This window comes from Neltuma alba, unplaced genomic scaffold (assembly GCF_004799145.2).
Source record: "Neltuma alba isolate B1F8T4 unplaced genomic scaffold, ASM479914v2 tig00001196_pilon, whole genome shotgun sequence".
Taxonomy (NCBI): domain Eukaryota; kingdom Viridiplantae; phylum Streptophyta; class Magnoliopsida; order Fabales; family Fabaceae; genus Neltuma; species Neltuma alba.
This window is the reverse complement of record NW_021632373.1, coordinates 559-21,127: the sequence shown is the minus strand read 5'-3', so window position 1 is coordinate 21,127 and position 20,569 is coordinate 559. Positions and strand designations below refer to the sequence as shown.

The following is a 20,569-nucleotide window of genomic DNA, read 5'->3' as shown; positions in this document are numbered from 1 at the left end:
AGACTGATATTATAGTCAATCCATTGAGTGAATCTGACATTTCACCCTGACAACAACTCAGAGTTTTCAGCTTGTTCACACTAATATTCAACAAACTCAGCATCAGTATCCATTACAACTTGCATATTCTAACCAAGTACAACACAAATTCTTTTATTTATTAAAAAAAACCAAAAAAAGAAAGACTCAGCAGAAACTTGCTTGTACATGTCAAACAGATAAAAAATAAAAAATAAAAACAAGAAGAAGAATTAGAAGATATTAATAACTGGGTCAACAGTCCTACCAAGCAGAGCATTCCTTCAGAATTTGTGAGCATCCATCCACATGAACATATGACAAACAGTGAGAATTTTCAGCTCAAAAGGTGAGTCTATTCCAGTAAAAGAGGCCAAAAACAGAATTCCTTTTAGCCCGTAAATAAAGTTCAATTGGGACGTGCAATTAATTGTATTCAAGAATCTGGAGCCACAAGCAACTCATTGGGATTCAGATAGGTCATACATACAAAAATAATGACTTCAGAGGCAACAAGACTTTCAACATCATATTTAACCATCTAATACAGGATGCAAGGTCTAAATAAAATAGTATTAAGCTTTTACTCGGGAAACAAAATGCTTAAAATTACATTTGTAAACAGTTTTATTTCAACCAGAGACAACGCTACTTACTTTTATGCATTATATAGGGGAGCACCAAATAAAGCAACGAAATATCAAAATCATTGGACAACCTTATAGTAAGCTAGTGTATTTGTTATCCACTTGACCCATGAATAAAATGGGGGATAAAAATAAGGGAGAAAGTGCCAAGGAAGCATAAATCAGAGAAACTACAAAAATTCCTCGAATCTGATCTGATATTTTCGATCTGAAAAATTCCCAGTATTCCAAGAGTGGGAGGGACTTGTAAGGTTACCTGACGTGCTACGCCACTGTTGCCCTTCATGGCTCATGAATTGATCAAATTGGCAGGACAGGAGAAGCCGCAAAATCTTAATAGAATTTTCATTAACTGGAATTATGATTCCAACAAGATATTTAACAACAAAATGCAACATTCTATGACATTGGGATATTTAACAACAAGAATTTATATTTCAAATTTTCTTATTGGCTTGGACTGCAAGACGATTTTTCCTTATATAACCTTGCAGTCAAATCAGAAACAAGAGCATACTTATTGTTCTCATAGCATGCTGTCTTAAAGGCGGCTAATGTTACTCTATTGACATTGGGATCCATGTCTACCAACTTATGAAAGAACATGGCTGCCATGGCAAGTTTTCTCTCACTACTTAGTTTCCTGATCAATGTATTAGCTGTTCGAATCCAGAGCTTTCTTTCCAGCCTTTCGAGGATCACCATCGCAGAGCCACAGTCATCTGTCTTGCAATACTCATAAGCCAAAGTGACCCGAGTAACTTCACATGGGATAAGCCCTTTCTCTGTCATGGTGTCATACAAAACACGAGCTTCGTTCAACTTAGACTCTTTGCAAAGACCACTAATAAGAGAACCATAAGTAATACTATCTGGAGTACAACCATGGTCACTCATCCTATGAAAAAACTTCATAGCCAAGCTTAAATTTCCTTCCCGACAATACCCACATATCATGGACGTATAAGTTTCCTTTGATGGAACTAGTCCAATTCTTACAGCTTCATTGAAAAACATCTCACTTTCCTTCATTCTCTTTTGCCTACAGAAGGATGAAATTAAAGTGGTGTATGAATAAATGTCAGCTTGAATGCCACTCTTCACCATCTTATTGAACAACACCAAAGCCTGATTAATATCTGCCTGTTTGCAATGTTGAGCTATGAGAATAGTATAGGTGACTTTATCAGGTTTCAATCCGTGATGAAAACCATTCTTGAGCAATTTGTAAGCCTCTTGTACCCTTCCCTTCTTGCAAAGGCCATCAACAATAGCATTATATGTACATATGTTCGGGATAAAACCCTCATTGCTCATTATATTCATCAATTCATATGCTCTATCGAAGTTACCTTCTTTGCAGTGTCCATCAATAAGTGTTGAGTATGTGTTTGTGTTTGGGACTAATCCCTGTTCCTTCATTCTGTGAAGAAGCATTTCCGCCCGGTTCAATTTACCATCCCTGCAATACCCACTTATCATTGCTGTATAAGTAAGGACATTTGGCTTGTGATTTTCACTCCGAACAAGCTTAAGAAAAAGTCTGAATGCTTTCTCAGTCCACCCTTTCTTACAAAGACCATCAATCAACGCTGTATGTGTATACACATTGGGCTTCCAACCTTTATGAACCATCTCCTCCAACATTTCAAACGCTTGCTTGACGCTTCCCCTTTTACATAAACCTTCGATCATCGATGTGAAATTAATCAAATTTGGCTTCAAACCCATAACACTTAGTTTATGAAAATACCAAGACGCTCTATTTGTGAAACCCTTGTCACAGAAGGTTCTGATTATTAATGTAAATGCTGTATTATCAATCACAAAGCCCTTCTCAAGCAAGGCACTTAACCAACTATCAGCTTCAAAAATATTACCTATTTTACAATATGCAATAACCATCAACTTATAGCTTGTAGAATCTAGGCGAACCCCTCTCACACACATTTCTTCGAGCACTTGTTCTGCATATTCAACCAACCCAATTTCGCCAGTGACCTTTAAAATCCAGTTCAATGTTTGAGTACTGGGAATCAAACCCTGATTATGCATTTCAATCACCATATCTACAGCCTCCTTCAACTTTCCGATCTCAGCAAAAATCTTCACCATAGACCGCAACACTTCATGGGCTTTCTCGAAATTTCTATTCCCAATCAACGACATTGAACAAACGATATAGAGTCGCATAAAATGCCGAAACTTCGGAAATCCAATTGCCCAGTTCAAGAAACTCAATGCTACCATTGATCCAGCTTCACTTGCAAGTGAAGCAACTACCGTAACGGCTTGCTCGTGAGTCAAGGAATCCGCATCCACGTTGAGATTAAGACTTGGATGCGACACTCTCATGTGAGCTTGCTGATAGTAAGAATCACATACTAATGCGCACACCATTTTCACAGTTGATTGAGAAGCAAGATGAGATGTTGGTCGAGGCGAAGATGAGGATGTAGCGTAAGTAGAGGGGTGGTATTGTCTGCATAAAATAGAAGTGGCTTTGCAAGTGCACAAGAGTTTCTGATGAACGCCATGATTTCTGAGAATCAGAACGGAAAGCATGAAAATTTGATTAACCTTCGATGCGTTGGAACTATGGCATCTCAGGGAACTGTCACAGAAAAACGCCCCCAGTCTGTTCAAAATCGAATATCGTCTGCCGCCCCCCGCCGTGTTTCCAATTTCCAAGCGACGGTTGAGGCTTTATTTTCATAAAACATAAGTGTATATATATAATTCAATTTTTAACGGTAAAGAGGGTAAAGACACCGTAAATTAAATTAAGAAAATATGTGAAAATTAGTCCCAAGTACTATCAATATAAGGGATCTTAATTAATCGGGTATTTTAATTCATTGTTGGATTTTTGTTTTTGGGCATGCACCAGGGTATCCATCAGAGCGAGCCCAATGACTAATCCCTTAGATATTGTCAGGCCCATAATGGGGGTGACCCTCCCAGACATGCTTGCTCCATTTCCATCCCTCCAAGAATCAAACCCCAAAAACGATAGTTAAGGGAACACAATTTCTTTACCAGTCGTGCCAGCGTGCGCTGGTATTCATTGTTGGATTTAATTTTGGTCAATTTATCCAAACGTCCGGCCCAAGGAAAAAAAAAAAGGCCAATGACATAATGATTTCTTCGGGTATAACTTAGTGCTGTTACCTTTTAATTTGTTGTGGATATTTAATTCAACTCCGTCCCAACGCCCGGCTGATTCTTCAAGTAAATATTTGATAGAATATTCAATTTATTTCAATATCATATATATATATATATATATATATTATAAGTGTGGGTGCAAAAGATAAATGAATTTCCCATTATTTGTGAGACGGGATCGTTTCACTTCCACCCAAATAACCTTATAAACTTCTTTCTCAAACTTTGAAAACATCATTTCAGATTCAATAACTTGTTGTCACAACATAAAGCTCCTTGATAGTATATCCGATGTATTTAGAACACTTCCAAGAGGTGTAAGATTCATCAAGTCAGATCAGTGAATCAGGCTGCACAAACACTAGTTATAAAACCAAATGAGTAGAGATAAACAAACAATTGAGCTGCACAAACGGTTTGAGATGTTATGTGATATTTTTGGCATAGGGACACATTAACAATATCAAGGATTACACAACATTCTTTTGAACTGAGGGAGGCCAAGACAATCTCCTGTGGCTTGAACCATTATCTTGAGGGATCTCACCTGCTTGGCCCTCTTCTCCATCTGCTGCTCCCTGCTGACCCAATTCTTGCCTCCTCGGATTTCTGATAGCCAAGTCATCGAAACTTGATTCGTTTTTCCATTGTGGCGGAGTCACGCAATCAGAAACTCCTGGAAGTCTTTGCGAGGGATCTCCGGCAGGAGTCCTAGGCCCGAGGGTATCAGAATAACCAACTCTCAGATTTTGAAGAGTTGCAAACGATTCTCTCATTGCCGACATGGCTTCAAAGAACCGAGTGCAAGATGCCAAAGCCACTGGGATTGGTCGAAGCATTTCCTAACAAAAGAACACTGGAATTTAACAAGGTAGACTATGAATGAAACAAAGAGGTAGGGCCTTCAAGGACTAAAGAATGAACAAGCCACAAATGGTGATATACAGTTAACATCAGCTAGCAATTACTTATTTAGCAGAAAAGATCAGTCTTAGAAAGGTTGAGATGATTGCTTTGCTTCAATGGAATTAGATCGATTCCAGAGCACACAGAATTCTTCCAGCAAGAGATCATTTCTGATCATGCTTATTCACAATTTGAGGGGGTCAAAACCAGACAATACAAATAGGTTGAATACAAGGATGCGACTCAATATGACGCTCAGAGTGAAGAGACATCAGAGGAAAACAGTGTGTACTACAATCATTTATATTAGACAAAATAACCTAAATTGACTGAGTATATATTTGATTGTCCTTTAAATTTAAAATTTTAATTTTTTTCATTTCAAAATAGATCATTTTATTCTTCAAATATGAACACATTTTACAGTTCCATTAATAGCAATTGAACATTGAACATTCGCCAATCAGATTCTAAAGCAATAACCTCTGGATTGAGACCTGTAGTTAATCTCGACTTTCCAAAATTCTTCCTCTGTTCCTTTTTATGAGATAACTTTTAAAAGGTTTTAGTGTTTCTATTAATAAGACATTTTTCAAAATCTAGACAGTAATTAATACGTTCTTTAAATTAATGCACCTGAAAAAAGATGCGTTTAATTAATTTAGAGAGTGTGTGTAAGAGAGAGAAGAGAATTTAATGAAGGGTATTTGTGTAAAATAAAGTAATTTTAAAAACATCAATTAGTTTTCTTGGTTTGTATAAAATAGGTAAAATTGTCTTGTGAAAAGGAACGGAGGAAGTAAAAAACATAATAAAGGATGACAGCCAACATGAACTAACATTGCAACGATGACAGCCACTGCTTGTGATGCAAATAGTATCAAAACATGAGTAGTCATTATATCTACAAAATCAATCAATCTGAATTTATCAAAGTTAAAGTACAACTGCACAAACATACCCCCCAGACAGAAGGAGGTTCCTTGAAATTCTGACTCCAATGGAAGTCTGCCACTGATGCAGTCAAGGCACCATAATCGCTAGCTGCCTTCATCAGTAGTTCAGAGAATTGTTTCTGCATAAGTGGAAATATTTGACTTAGCATTAGAATTTGGCATTCTTACATACTTTGAAAATCACACTCAATAATACTTGACAAATATTTAAAGATAATTTCCACCAATGTTTGAAAATAAACCAATCAAACCAAACAGAATCAACCTAGTATCAGACACTTTTTCCCATAATTTTAAAACTCCAGTATATACAAATTCACAATCTTTATTTTTATTCATATTCAAGACTGGTACGACTCACAAAAGGCATTTTTATATGTTATGCTTTCGTAAAGGAACGCATTAATGCATTTCAGCTAAAACTAACTAGCTTGAACTTAACCAATCTGGTCTTCAATGATTGTTCAGCTAACTCACTTTAAACAAAACAAATTATTTTGGGTTTTTTCAAAGCAATCAATGGCTTGATCGAGTTTGATTTCATTTAGGTGCAAAAGAAGGCCAGATAGAAGTTAAAGAATTGAACAACAATCCTACAATATGGGCTCCAAAGCAAAGAGCCCATCAACTCAACATCACTACTTCCATGCTAGTGCTATAATCCTCAGTTGTCTGAATCTATACTGCTTATGACTCTGCAAGTAGCACCAAGAGCTTTCACTAGACTCTAGCCAATTTGACAAACAAACTATTCAATTTCCCCAGTAGAACTCAACATCAACTGCATAAAAAATCATAACTTCATACATTTAAATACCATTAAGAATGGACAATCTTTATAAAATATAAGATCAAGCTAGAGGAAAAACTAGCCTTTGCAACCCTGGGCAACAAGCTAAAGGAAAAAGAGCTTCATGCACAGGATTGTCCCTTTTACCCTCCATTAACTTAGAATGACTGAGATATAGACAAATCAGAGTCTACAATCATGTTGTATCCGCTTCTAAATTTAATGAATTCCCCGTTAGGATTTTGCAATGATGCTTTTATCAACATTTATCCAAGTAATAACAATAATCACACTACAGGCTGCTTATTAGAAAAAGCAGAAGCTAAACACCAGATTTCAAGTTTGAACAAAGGGAACAATAAAAATTGTATATTCACTAACCTGATATTCTGCTTCTACAGGAATGCAATCAAGTGAGTAAGGTTGCTGTAGGCGAGCTATAATGCGATCCTGCCAATTTTTAAGTAATTAGGACAGATTAGGTAATTTTCTAATCTTCCATGCACACCCCCAAAAAAGGGGGGAAAAAAAAACTTCAAATCTCAATTTTTTCCCCTGGGGGGGGGGGGATCTAGAGGAAGTGTACAAAGTTAGGAAGGAATTTGTGCCGTTCTATTCTTAGTAGTTAGCTCATGATTTAATCACTTATCAATCACCTTCCCCCAAACAGAATATTAAACTAACAACAAACCTTATCTCGCTAGGTGAGGTTGACTACATAAATCGCACAATGCTATTGTGCTTTATCAATAGCCAATAAATTGAATATAGCAACATACTGAACTAATCAGTAGCAATTGAATACACTGACATATGAAAAAACTAATCAGTTTAAAGAGACCAGATATTCATAAATAACTTTTTGATATATTTTGTCATCCAGCAAAAAGACCAATGCATGTCTCCATTTTTTCTTTCTTTCTTTCTTTCGTTTTTTTTTTAATTCTTTTTGCAGAAGTATTAATTCATAGACTTGGTTGTTGATGGAGCACTACAGCATCGTGCGATCTATGTAGCTGACCCCACCTATTGGGATAAGACTTGTTATTGTTGTTGTTGTTGTTGTTGTTATAGAAGTATTAATTCAAATGTTGAAACTTGATTAAGACAAGACCATTACCATGGAGCTTTTGTTCAAGTGCTAATGCATGGGCAATGCCAGCAAAATGGACAAAGCAAATTACCTTATTTTGAATAACATCTTTCAGTATAGTTGTAATCCTTGCCAATGTCTCGATCTTCTTTTCCATTTCACTCACATGGGTCAAATGTGCAACATTTTTATCATCCTAGAAATTTTCAAAGTCACAAGATCAAAGCAAATTGAACACAGGTTAGCAGGTTTTCCATTCATTATGTAAGAATGAATTCTTCAGTTTTTCTGATTAATAGAAAGATCAGATTTGTGGTGACTGGTTCAGTGGATCTTTGTAAAAAATCTGACCTTGCGACCCTGAAGTTCCACTTGCAAATCGGCTATTTTTCTTTGTACAGTAGTTAGTTCTCTCAGAACCCTGATTAAGTCTTCACCCTTTTCGCCTGTAGTAGAGGATGAATTATGAAGTTCTTCCTAAAAAAAGAAGAGAACGACAAGATCAGCCTCGTGAAAAATTTGATCCATTCACACTACAAAATGTAAAAATGTTATTCATAGATTTGGTCCGAAACAATAATTAGTAGATAGCAGCACCCAGAAAAGATCACTTATATGGAAAGTTTAATCAAAATGTAAACAAGTTACTCATAGATTTGGAAATTTTACCAGGTGACAGATTTTAAGTTGGTTTTGTCTATGGCATTGCATCATTTATTTTTTGAACTAACAGATCAAACTAGTTTCATTCCTGTACCAATGTCGCCTACAAGGTGCTGCACATATATAATACCCATGCTTGATAATTCACTTAAACAACTGCAGTATGCTTGGATGGGAGACAGAGTAGGCAAAGAGAAGATTTCTTTGAAAACTCATGTATAGTAATGTTTTGTAAGGAGGAGAATGGAGGATTTTCAACTAAACTTCCAAAATGCACCAAGTCTTCCCTCATCTCCCGTCATAAGTTCCCCCAAGCTGAGGAATTTGGGAGAATAAAGTCTTCCCAAACAAGACTAATTGTTCCTTCCCCTCCCTTCTCTAACCTTACTTTTTCTTTGGATTCGTTTCCTTCCCTTCTCCTCCCATCTCCCAAAGGCAACAAAGCATTTCATTTGACTTTTTCTATGGCAGAAATGATCTGGATTCTTCTTTGCCAACCAATTCCCAATTGAACTAAGCTTCAGGCTTAAAAATGACTCTCAAAGTTGAACCAAGGACAAGGAGAAAGGAAATGCTGGGAATTTAGTGAGCTCTAAATACCCATATCTCCACAGTATCCAAACCTTGCCCAGTGGGTCATATGTGATTACACATTCACAGAACAGACCATTTGTTTTCATGTGGAATGAAAGCAGCAGTTATATTAAATTTCTGTTTTATTTATTGGGTAATATAAAAATGCAGTACAAAGTCTTGTTCAACGAAAAACAGAGATGTAAAATCAGCTCAAACATTAACATGTAAGTTTCGAACAAAGACATTACCATGCACACTATTCAAACAGCGTCAATTCTATCACAAATCCCACGTTCTAGTGCCTCCATCTAATTCAGCTCAAATCTCATCTTCGATTGTCACTACTGGGTATTTCAAAGTATGTTTAATCATGGCAAGTACGAAATGCCACAAAAGGAAAATTGAAATCATTCTGAAGTATAAAAAGGGAAGTTACTGAAATCAGCGTGATTTTGACCACCCAGAGGTAGAAAAAGTACCTGGGAAGGAGGAGAGGAGACAGAGAAGCCAAGATCGGAGGCAATAGAAAGAGCGTCTGACATACCCCCAATGCGTCTGAGAGGCTTCCTACCAACCCAAGTGGAGTCACCCCCCATCGACATTTTGAAATACAAACACCGGAAGAGGAAAAAGAGTGCACTGTCTCTGAATGAGCACAAATTGAACCGAAGGAGAAATTGGGCTTCGTTGAAGAGGAGGGGCGGAAGAAAATTTGAATGGGAAGAAAGAAACTTGGCTTTGCTTCAGCCGAATGCTTCACTTCAATGACCAAAATGGAAACTTGGGAAATGCTAAAGGACACGGGGTGAAGAAAAGGCCTCCTGTGGGTCAAAACTCAATTTCGAAGTGCCATTTGGGTATTCGGGGAGAAGTAAGGGCACCAACCGAAAAGAGGAAAAATAGGGGGAAAAAGAAAACATAAAACATAAAACATAAAAAGATGTGACCGGCTTACAAGATGACTCATTTATGGCTTCAGAAGAAGATTAATATTGTATTCAGATTTTGATTAATGTAGATTTATGTGAAATTTGATTGATTTTGAAATGTGAAGATCCGTACACATGCTAGTTTTGAGGTAGGATAAAGGAAGGGAAACAAAGCAAGCCTTACCTTCACCAATGACGTTTCTTTTTGTCCGAGAAATGAAGCCAATAGAAAACAACCAGACCTGAGATGCAAGCGGACTAAGTTGACGGAGAAGAGGATGAAGCTGAGCGTGGATGGAGAAGACGGTGAATTATCACTTTCGGCTTCCATCCTCAAGTTGCAAAGGAGCAATAACTTGAGTTAATAATTTCTAAATTATTTTTTTTTTTGCATGTTCAAAGGTGACGGTTATTTATGTTACGTAAAATGGAAAAAAGAAACGCTGAAATAAAAAAATTGTACACAAAGACTGATTTATAAAAATTGTTGTCAAAACACATATTATTATTGTTATTTTTCCTTTAATATGTCGGTAGAAAATTATAAAGCTTTTTCGATCTATCTTCCAATGCAACAAAATTCATTTCAAAATGTAATTTAGTTTGAAAGTTATAAATAATGAAAGATCGAGCAAAGGTAAGAAATATTTTTCTGTAATATTTCAAAATAAAGCACCATATTTCAAATATCTATCTTTCATATGAAAACAGTTTTGATTGAAATGTCTTTGAAATTTAATGAGCATACATTTTCATATAAATTAAGTTTCACATTAAAAGAATGCGCAGTTTGTGAGATATTGTAAAAATATTAACAAAAAAAAAAATCAAAGCTAGAACAGAGTATTTTTGCAGTGATAAAATAGATTTTACGATAGGAAACCGATTTTGTGCAATTTGTAGTAACAGTGAGAAAATCAATGAAATCAAGTATAAGGAAGCTAAAATCGACTTTGAAAGAGCAAAATAATGGGATAGTCCAAATAGCCAAGAAAACTGGATTTTGAGTCATTCAGGAAATTGATTCTAATGCTCCTAACTAACCTTGTTCTTTAAAATTACAGAGAAATCGATTTGAAGAACAAAGTGAAATTGATTTTAAAGAGGTCATGTACAAAGTTTATACCAAGGCATATCAAGAACTCGATTTTAAAGACATTTTAGAGAAGAAACGCAGGGTTAAGACAAATTTAAATTTTGATTTGATGGAAGATCAACTTTTGGAGTTGATCCCTCAACTATTGAAATTGGAAGTAGAATGTGTTTAGGTTTAGTTGTAACGGCACTTGTCATGTTTGGATAAGGTTCCAAGTTTGAGTTCAATAGTGATATGTTTGTGTGTATGCATGTGTTGAACTGTAATAAATCAGTCTTGTAGACTCAAAATTGTAAAGTCTTTTACACTTAGGTTTATCTTTTAATATGATGTTTATAGTCTTAGAATCATGTGATGTTTAATAATATTAAATATTTAGAATTTGAGCAGTGTTAAACTCTGAAGCTATATAAGGAATTCTTCCATTCCACCTTCATAGTTCCAAACAAAACTTTCATTATTAAAATATTTAGGGAATTTACGAGGTAGTTGGTTTTTTTTCCTCATAATCCATTATTCCACACTTACATAGTTCCTATATGTTTGCACTTCAAGTTTGGTAAAAGCCAAAAAAAAAAAAAAGGGTGCTTATCTTAAAACATCTAACTTACCAACAAGCATTGAGTTATGATCATTTAGCTATAAGGTCTCGGATTAAATGCAAAAAATGCCATTGACACAGATATCCCAAAAAATTAGATCCAGCAATGCTCAAATATAATTCAGTAGTGTTGGATGTCAGATGATACCATCAGAAAAGAAGGCATCTAATTAACTTTGTAAAAACAGGAAGAACGGGGAAGTAATATTATCCCTGAAGTTTCTATATCAGCTTATCATAAACACCTAGCAAAAATCGATATAATATAATATATATATATATATATAATGAACTGGAAATTTAACCATACTATTCATAAAGCCATGACCTGTACAGCTTTTACATCGGGCTCTGTGCAATCCATATAAGCCGGAGATATAGTTGGAAGAACAAGTTCAATGGATAAACAATAATATTATATTTTTTGCGATCATATTTGGAAGGCGAGACGTTGATGAATCCAAAGACACAAAGCTGTGGCAGCAAATGGCAAAGCAGGCATCATATGAACAATATTATTTCAACAGCTTTTACAATTTCTCTCAACAACATAATTAACCAGCGGAGATTCCCATATGTTCCCCATTTGTATTATTCTGCCTCTTTTCCAACTTTTAATAATCTTTTCCTCTCCTTGTTTTCTATGTACAATGTCTTGCCTTGCGTTGCCTCACGTACATTAACTGGAAGAATATTCATATCTATATATACACTTATATTTGTATATACATATATGTGTCCTTGCTTCTATCGTTCCATTCTCCTTTCCATTGTCTCCTTCAAGCTTGAGCTTCTTGTTCTTGAGGCTACAGAGAGGGAGAGGGAGAGAGAGGAAGAGAGAGTTTTGAGTCATTGAAGTTCATCAAATTAAATTCATTTTGATTTTTCACGAATTTAAGCTGCAGGTTGTGTTGTTGGTGGGAAAAGGATTTGGAAGAAGTGGCTCACTGAAAATTATAATCATAAGAGAAAGATGGAAGGAGAGAAATCCGTTGCACTTGATGCTATTATGAAGGAAGCTGTGGATCTGGTATGTGTTTTTTTCCCCAGATTTTCCCCCACACAAACGTGTGTGTGCGTGTTTGTGATATGTCTCTTAGAAGTATTTTCAATTTGAAATCAAAATCACTTTACAGTTTCATGTTCACATTTTTCATAGCATGTTAGATGGTAGCTCAAAATTGGTTTGACTTGGTTAATTATCTATGCAATGAATAGAAAATACCATCTAGCAAATTCTGGTGATAGTGCAGAAGCACAGGATCAGTGACACATGGCTTATATATAAATATAAATATATACTCCTCTGATTCTTAATATAATACATATTTTTCCTAAATCACCATAATTATCTTCCTTAATATCCTCTCTTCTTCTTCTATTTGATTATAGTCGAGGGAATATCAATAAGGATAATTTAGGAAAAACTGATAAATATGAGAAATAAGTTTTATATTTAGGATCAAAATCAACTCAATAATTAGGTCTTATATTAAGAACCGGAAGAGTATAATTTTTTCCCTACATCAAAACTGTTCACTTGTGATAATACATCTCACCCACCCCTCAAGGGGGAGTGCACACATATATATCAACCCACTCTTATGTGAGTTCGTCTTACATGGTTGGTTATACGGTATAAATTTCAGGAGAAAGGTGAGGAAGTAATTTACTATTTATTAAATTTATTATGGGTAATTAATATTGCAGGAGAATATTCCTGTTGAGGAAGTGTTTCAACATCTCAAATGCACAAAGGAAGGTTTGAGCTCTGAGGAAGCAAAGCAAAGGCTGGACATGTTTGGATATAATAAGCTGGAAGAAAAGAAAGTTAGTTAATTATATTTGGAATTTAATAAATGGATTTAACAATTTTTTTCTTGTCATATATATCCACGTCATAATTAATTTCCGATAACTTTTTGTTAATTTGATTCCAGAATTTTGATTGCTGCTACAGGAAAGTAAAATACTGAAATTTCTGGGGTTCATGTGGAATCCTTTGTCTTGGGTGATGGAAGCTGCTGCTATAATGGCTATTGCTATGGCCCATGGAGGGGTAAATTTACTCTCTTCAATATTATCCCTTCTTTGTTTTAAATCTTTTCTTAATTTTCCCCCCTAAAAGTAATAAATGATTCAAGATGCAATAGTGTAAAGTTATGAAATTCAAGTAAATATAAGAATTACAGCTATTGGATATTATTCCTTCTCTCACTTAATTTCCCTTAAATTGCAAGTATAATAAGAAAGCAATTCTTTTGAGTAAAAATGTCATTTTGATTACATTTGGCCTCCATGGGGAAGAACAATTTTAAGTGACTTTACAACTGGATGCCGTGAGAGAAAAGTTAAGAATTACGTTTGTTTTTTTGAAGTGCCCTTATTATCAAAACCTTTTACTTTGTAACAGTTCATTCTCTCTTTTTTGATTTTATACAATTTAAACACATGCACACACAAATATGTCAATGTCAAGCTTGAGCTTGAAATCTATCCGAACAGGATAGGTAGCGTTGTCACTATGACAACTTGCCATTGACATAGTAGTTCCTTTTTTTGTACATCTCACAATGTGGCTTATTTCTGTAGGGCAAGCGTGGAGATTATCAGGATTTTGGTGGTATAATCATGTTGCTTCTCATAAATTCTACCATAAGCTTCATAGAAGAAAACAATGCTGGAAATGCTGCAGCTGCACTTATGGCTCGTTTGGCCCCAAAAGCTAAGGTTTTTCTCTCTCTCCTCATTCATCAATCATCACTCAATAATTTATTCTGTCTGGTTGTTTAGTTAAGGACCCATTTGTTTAAGAGTTAAAAAAAAAAAACAAGTAATTTTAGTTATGCAAAGCCATCATGTTTAGCTTAGGGTTCTCCCAACAACTCGCTCAAAACTTAAACTACTTTTTTTAATCTTAATCAAACTGGCCCTAAATTATATTCAGTGGTGTTCATTTGACCTGAAATGACATATTTATAGGTACTGCGTGATGGAAACTGGAGTGAAGAAGACGCTTCAGTGTTGGTTCCTGGAGACATAATTAGCATCAAGCTCGGTGACGTCATTCCTGCAGATGCTCGTCTCCTTGAAGGAGATCCTTTAAAGATTGACCAAGTATACAAGAATTTGATCCTCCTCAAGAAAAACCTTTTGAAAGTTTTCATGTTCTGGTCAATTGAGGTTTTTTCGCTTGTTTGTTTCAGTCTGCTCTGACTGGAGAGTCACTTCCAGTGACAAAAAATCCTGGTGATGGAGTGTATTCTGGCTCAACTTGCAAGCAAGGAGAAATAGAAGCTTTAGTTATTGCCACTGGAGTCCACACTTTCTTTGGCAAAGCAGCTCACCTTGTGGAAAATACCACACATATAGGACACTTTCAGAAGGTTCTTATTCAAAAATTGAATGTTCTTTTTTATAATTCTGGCTCATCAAGTGGTTAGGTGTAGGTCTCTTAAGAACTTTCCTTCACTTGTAATGGCAAACACCTAAGAAGCTGAAGAAATGTTTCAGGTTTTGACATCCATTGGGAACTTCTGCATTTGTTCTATTGCTGTTGGGATGCTTATCGAAATGATCGTGATATGGGGGGTTTATAGGAGACCTTACCGAATTGGAATCGATAACCTCCTTGTGCTTCTCATTGGTGGTATCCCAATTGCAATGCCAACTGTCCTTTCTGTCACAATGGCCATTGGTTCACACAAGTTGTCTCAGCAGGCACGTCAAGTTACCACAGTTGTTGATGAATGGTTTTCTTCTTGTATTGTTCCAAAAGTTGGCATGTATTTGGCTTTTGCAGGGTGCCATCACAAAGAGGATGACTGCCATTGAAGAAATGGCTGGCATGGATGTGTTATGCAGTGACAAAACTGGCACACTAACTCTTAACAAGCTTTCTGTGGACAAGAATTTGATTGAGGTTTGAATATTTCTACTCCCATGATGGAGTACCAAAGTGTTTTGCACATAAAAAGAAGTTACTGAAACAAATTATGCCTAAAACTGGAGCCTCAGTACAAAAAAATTTGAATAAATTCCATCTTACTGTTTCAAATGGAGCTTATGAATTCTGTATACGTAAGTTCATAAAGAAATGCGCATATGGGACTATCTATGGCAGGTTTTTCCCAGAGATGTTGACCAGGACATGGTTGTACTAATGGCTGCAAGAGCATCAAGGACAGAGAATCAAGATGCAATTGATGGTGCGATTGTTGCCATGTTATCAGATCCAAAAGAGGTAATAGTTCACCCTAACTAATTGAAGGCTGCAATTTCTGATCATTTTGGTCTTTTCAATCACTTCTCTTGCAAATTGTTCATTTATTTACAACTGACCACTGCTTTTAACTCGTTCAGAAAAAGAACTGGAATAACATGTGGAGAATTAAGACTTTGGCTAATCAGTTTATATTTTTCTGAATTTTCAAGGCAAGAGCCGGTATAACAGAAGTTCACTTCCTTCCATTCAATCCAACTGATAAAAGAACTGCACTTACGTATGTTGATGCTGATGGTAAGATGCACAGGGTTAGTAAAGGTGCACCAGAACAGGTACAATTGAATGTCAAAAACCATTGTGATTACAACACACCGAAGAAACTTTTTTGTGTTATTAATCCATTCTCATATTTAATGCAGATTCTCAATCTTTCATATAACAAAGCCGAGATTGCACAGAGAGTTCATACCATTATTGACAAGTTTGCAGAACGCGGACTACGGTCCCTTGCAGTAGCCCGGCAGGTTTATTTTTTAATAAATTTTTTTTATGTTACGAATGCCTTAGCATGTTGCATATATGTGTGTGTTTATGTTGAGATATTTGAGTTATGTGATTAGGAAGTACCTGAAGGAACTAAGGAAAGTGCAGGAGGCCCTTGGGAATTTGTTGGCCTTCTTCCACTTTTTGATCCTCCTCGCCATGATAGTGGGGAAACAATCAAAAGAGCTCTGGATCTTGGTGTGACTGTCAAAATGATAACAGGTATGTCTTAACATAGCTTGAAATTTTCATGACAACTAATAATGTTTCATGCAAATGCCTTTTTGGCTTTAACCAAAGTGATCATTTTATGTTCTTTTACTTGAAAGTTGTACTAGAAGAAAAGGAAGAAAGCCTCAGAAGCTCTTGTTGTTCTACATTGTGCTTGTTATTATTAAAGAAGATTCAGTTATCGTGTGAAACTGAGGAATGAACTCAAATTCTTGCCACATAACTGATATCCATGAGAAAATTAATAATCCCTTAATACTAGTGTACTGAAAACACTTCATTCATCAACTTATACCTTTAAGGCTTGTATCTGGACTCGTATCATGCTTTTTATGAAAACCCTATGCAGGAGATCAACTTGCAATTGCTAAGGAAACAGGAAGGCGTCTAGGAATGGGTACTAACATGTATCCTTCTTCATCTCTTCTTGGTGAACACAAGGGTGAAACACTTGAGTCTCTCCCAATTGATGAGCTCATTGAGAATGCTGATGGATTTGCTGGTGTCTTTCCTGGTAAGTGAAACAATATTTAATGCGTTAAGGCTTCGTATATTTCAAAGTTTTGTATTTCTAATCATGCATATTTCTTTCAGAGCACAAGTATGAGATTGTGAAGAGGTTACAAGCTAGGAAGCACATTTGTGGGATGACGGGTGATGGTGTAAATGACGCTCCTGCCTTGAAGATAGCTGACATAGGTATAGCCGTAGCAGATGCCACTGATGCTGCTCGAAGCGCATCTGACATAGTTCTAACAGAACCTGGATTGAGTGTGATCATAAGTGCTGTTTTAACTAGCCGTGCTATCTTCCAAAGGATGAAAAACTACACGGTAGCCCTTCTACTATCAATTAATGCTATCCTATGTTATCAAGAAATATTCAGTTTGGCCCTACTTGTTTCCATTAGTGCAAATTGATCCTTCAAGTACAATGTAATCCACTCATGAATACAAAGTTATTGGTGTATGACATTGACGACCTAATGCCAGCAGCGTGTGTTTTAGTTTGGTTGTGTCGCTGACAAGTTAGCTTTAAAAGCAAGTGACATTTCATTTAAAAATTGTCATACCAATTTTTGGATGAAACTGGAGATGTAAGAAAGGATCCTAAGTTGCATACAGATCTTGATTTCCTTCGTCTTCTCTTTTTCTGCAGATATATGCCGTGTCTATCACCATACGTATTGTGGTAAGCTCTTTTTTTTTTTTTTTTAATTTGCATATGGAATACATGTGGCAGTGGATCAAATCATCAATCTTCTTTTCTTTTATTCTCTATTTCTCTCCCTTTTTTGGTCCTTTTTCCTAAAATCTTCATTAATTTCATATTGCAGCTGGGCTTTATGTTATTGACCTGCTTTTGGAAATTTGACTTCCCTCCCTTCATGGTTCTTATAATTGCCATTCTCAATGATGGTAACATTATTGCAATTTTCCATCTCTCTATCTCTATTCTTAGGGGACAAATGCTTACATGAATGCATATTTTTGTTTGTTGGCGCCTTTCTAGGTACCATCATGACAATATCTAAAGATAGAGTTAAGCCATCTCCAGCACCTGATAGTTGGAAGCTCAGTGAAATTTTTGCAACTGGGATTGTCCTTGGAAGTTATCTGGCTCTGATGACTGTGATATTCTTCTGGGCAGCTTATGAAACTGACTTTTTCCATGTAAGTCCCTTGTTTCTACATGGTCATTTTGTGCTTGTCTTCCAAGGAACTTCATGAAATGGAACATTCTGATGCAGAACCATTTTCATGTGGAAAACTTCAATTCAAACCGTCGCGACATGTCAGATAAAGAAGTCGCCAGGGTGCTGAATGAGAAAATGGGATCTGCAGTGTATCTTCAAGTCAGCATCATCAGTCAAGCGTTAATCTTTGTAACTCGCTCTCAGGGATGGTCTTACACCGAACGACCTGGTCTTTTGCTCGTTATTGCTTTCCTTATTGCTCAGCTGGTACGACCTTTTTCTCAACCTTCTCATAATTTCCTAAGATACTGTCTCCTATGGAAACTTTTGACTTGAAACAGTGCATAGAGTCTAAAGACTTACTATACTTCATGCTTAATCTTTATTGTTTTGCAAAGAGAACTCACACACACACACACAATTGTTGGAAGTCACCAGTTTCCAAATCAAGTGTCAGTACAGTTTTTCTCTCCAGTTGCATTTGCATAAGCTTTTTTCTGTTTGTTGTATTTTCAAATTTTGAAATTCAAATCCCAAAACACAGGATCTATTGTTCTAATTGAAAATAAAAATGATCAAACTCTTGACCACTTTATCAGAATGGTTTTGATACCATGTCAAGAATTACTTCAATAATTAACTTTAAGCATAGGTTGAAATTGCTCTAGAAAAAACCAATTAAGTTTTCCTTTCAAAAGCTTATTCGTGGATGGAAGTATCATTTGTTATTTATCGGTTAAAACTTTTTCTTCCAGTAGATTTTCTTCCGGAGAAAAAAATAATTTAAAGCTTTGACCGAAAAATTTTCTTGGGGGAGTTAATAACAGTTGGTAAAGATATCTAAATGCTGTATTTTTATTGAACAAACACTTAATCTCGTCATTTGGTTTTATATCAAAATTTCAATGAATTCACCATTACATTCTCCCCAGGTTGCAACAGTTTTATCTGCCACTGTGACCTGGAAAGTTGCTGGAATCAGAAAAATAGGCTGGAAGTGGACCGGAGTCATTTGGCTGTACAACATTGTAACATATGTACTGTTGGATCCTATAAAATTTGCTGCCCGTTATGCGTTAAGTGGAAGGGCTTGGAATTTGGTCGTAAATCAAAGAGTAAGTATGATCAAGTTTTCACCGAGTCTAATAACAAGCTAGGTCGAGATTTTTCTTTTTTTTTTTCAGGCCAAAAAAAAGCGACTTGTCCATATAATCAAACTTAGAAGTTTTGGACTTTTAGGTGTCATTTTTCCCAATCAAACCAGGATGCCCCGTGATAGTTAGTGATAGTAGAACAAAAACACTGGAGGGTTGAACCACAAACTTTCAAATGTGAGGAAAGCAGATTACTCCTTCTAGTCCTTATTATAATAACTTATTAACAACTTTACATTGGTTCAGAAATTCAGTTAAAATTAGTTCATATTTTTTTTTAAAAATTTTTTGGAACTACTTCAATAAAGCTTAGGTTCTTTTAACAAGGATTAGAGAAAGTAATTTCATGTAAAACCACAGGGAGTACAATATGATTTACCCTTATTATGCCAGACTCTAGATGATAAACCTACAAATCATGCAAAGAGATTGGTGTTACTATGTATTTCTTGTTTATGTGATTAACAGACTGCATTCACAAACAAAAACGACTTTGGAAGAGAAGCTCGTGAAGCTGCATGGGCAGCTGAGCAGAGAACCCTGCATGGTCTTCAATCTGCTGCCGAGTCAAAGACATTTGCAGAGAAACACACATTCAGGGAAATCAACACTCTAGCAGAAGAGGCCAAGAGAAGAGCTGAAATAGCAAGGTCAATCTGCATTCTCTATTTTCTCTTCATTTTTATTCTTTTTCTCCCTCCTTTTTGCCTCTTTTTTTTTTACCCTTTTGTTAATCTTTTTCTTTCTGTGCAGGATGAGAGAGCTTCACACTTTGAAAGGAAAAGTGGAATCATTTGCCAAGTTAAGGGGTTTGGACGTTGAAGCTATTAATGGGCACTACACTGTCTAAAAGACCATGTACCTGATATATCATCAACCTTCATCATGGTATAAATTACTCATGTTTAAAATTTTTGTCCCCATAATTGGCTATACTCCAATAAATGAAAAGTCTACAATCCTGTCTTCCTTTCCTGGCCAAGCTATCACAATATCCAATATGTTATTGCTTCATCAGGATTGATTAGATGATTTACCTGTAAGCACTGGATTGTGAACTTATGTAAGCATTCTTTTGCTTTTTCTTTTTTTTTTTTTGGGTCACATTTTGCTGAGTGAAATATATTTAAACTTATAACTACGAAGATTACTTATGTACTGCCTATTGGGTCCTCTTTCTGCTTATATACCTAGTGTGATGGGGTCTCTTATATCTGATTTGAATGTTACAAATTGCCAAAGTGGGGAAAAAAAAAATTGTTCCGATATTATAACTA

General features: G+C 35.8%; 3 protein-coding genes across 3 annotated transcripts; 1 reads left to right on the top strand and 2 right to left on the bottom strand.

The window, feature by feature from the left end:
• Positions 1-983: 983 nt before the first annotated feature.
• On the bottom strand, positions 984-3,269 carry LOC114753024 (pentatricopeptide repeat-containing protein At4g19890-like). Its single transcript, XM_028941706.1, has one exon. It carries the CDS (start codon positions 3,228-3,230, stop codon positions 1,113-1,115), a length of 2,118 nt encoding a protein of 705 aa, XP_028797539.1. The 5' UTR covers positions 3,231-3,269; the 3' UTR covers positions 984-1,112.
• An 899-nt stretch (positions 3,270-4,168) lies between these two features.
• On the bottom strand, positions 4,169-9,615 carry LOC114753015 (AUGMIN subunit 2-like). The gene is made up of 6 exons (XM_028941697.1): positions 9,297-9,615; positions 7,930-8,055; positions 7,670-7,774; positions 6,867-6,935; positions 5,701-5,814; positions 4,169-4,675 (listed from the first exon to the last, which is right to left on the bottom strand). Exons 1-6 carry the CDS (start codon positions 9,417-9,419, stop codon positions 4,304-4,306), a joined length of 909 nt encoding a protein of 302 aa, XP_028797530.1. The 5' UTR covers positions 9,420-9,615; the 3' UTR covers positions 4,169-4,303.
• A 2,801-nt stretch (positions 9,616-12,416) lies between these two features.
• Positions 12,417-20,142, top strand: LOC114752969 (ATPase 11, plasma membrane-type-like). Its single transcript, XM_028941647.1, has 21 exons — positions 12,417-12,473; positions 13,154-13,273; positions 13,404-13,502; positions 14,036-14,173; positions 14,426-14,560; positions 14,650-14,829; positions 14,957-15,163; positions 15,246-15,365; positions 15,567-15,686; positions 15,878-16,000; positions 16,088-16,192; positions 16,289-16,433; positions 16,792-16,956; positions 17,037-17,275; positions 17,601-17,633; positions 17,779-17,860; positions 17,955-18,115; positions 18,193-18,405; positions 19,071-19,253; positions 19,761-19,942; positions 20,046-20,142. Exons 1-21 carry the CDS (start codon positions 12,417-12,419, stop codon positions 20,140-20,142), a joined length of 2,904 nt encoding a protein of 967 aa, XP_028797480.1.
• Positions 20,143-20,569: the final 427 nt, after the last annotated feature.

Excerpts from the sequence above, each read along its gene's own strand:
- LOC114752969 (XM_028941647.1), top strand. The coding sequence starts at position 12,417 with ATGGAAGGAGAGAAATCCGTTGCACTTGATGCTATTATGAAGGAAGCT. Across the intron at positions 16,193-16,288 it reads CCCTTGCAGTAGCCCGGCAG|GAAGTACCTGAAGGAACTAA; the intron begins GTTTATTTTTTA and ends TTATGTGATTAG. Across the intron at positions 19,943-20,045 it reads AGAAGAGCTGAAATAGCAAG|GATGAGAGAGCTTCACACTT; the intron begins GTCAATCTGCAT and ends CTTTCTGTGCAG.
- LOC114753024 (XM_028941706.1), bottom strand. The coding sequence starts at position 3,230 with ATGCTTTCCGTTCTGATTCTCAGAAATCATGGCGTTCATCAGAAACTC.
- LOC114753015 (XM_028941697.1), bottom strand. The coding sequence starts at position 9,419 with ATGTCGATGGGGGGTGACTCCACTTGGGTTGGTAGGAAGCCTCTCAGA. Across the intron at positions 7,775-7,929 it reads TGGAACTTCAGGGTCGCAAG|GATGATAAAAATGTTGCACA; the intron begins GTCAGATTTTTT and ends GAAAATTTCTAG. Across the intron at positions 5,815-6,866 it reads CTGTAGAAGCAGAATATCAG|AAACAATTCTCTGAACTACT; the intron begins GTTAGTGAATAT and ends CCACTTATGCAG.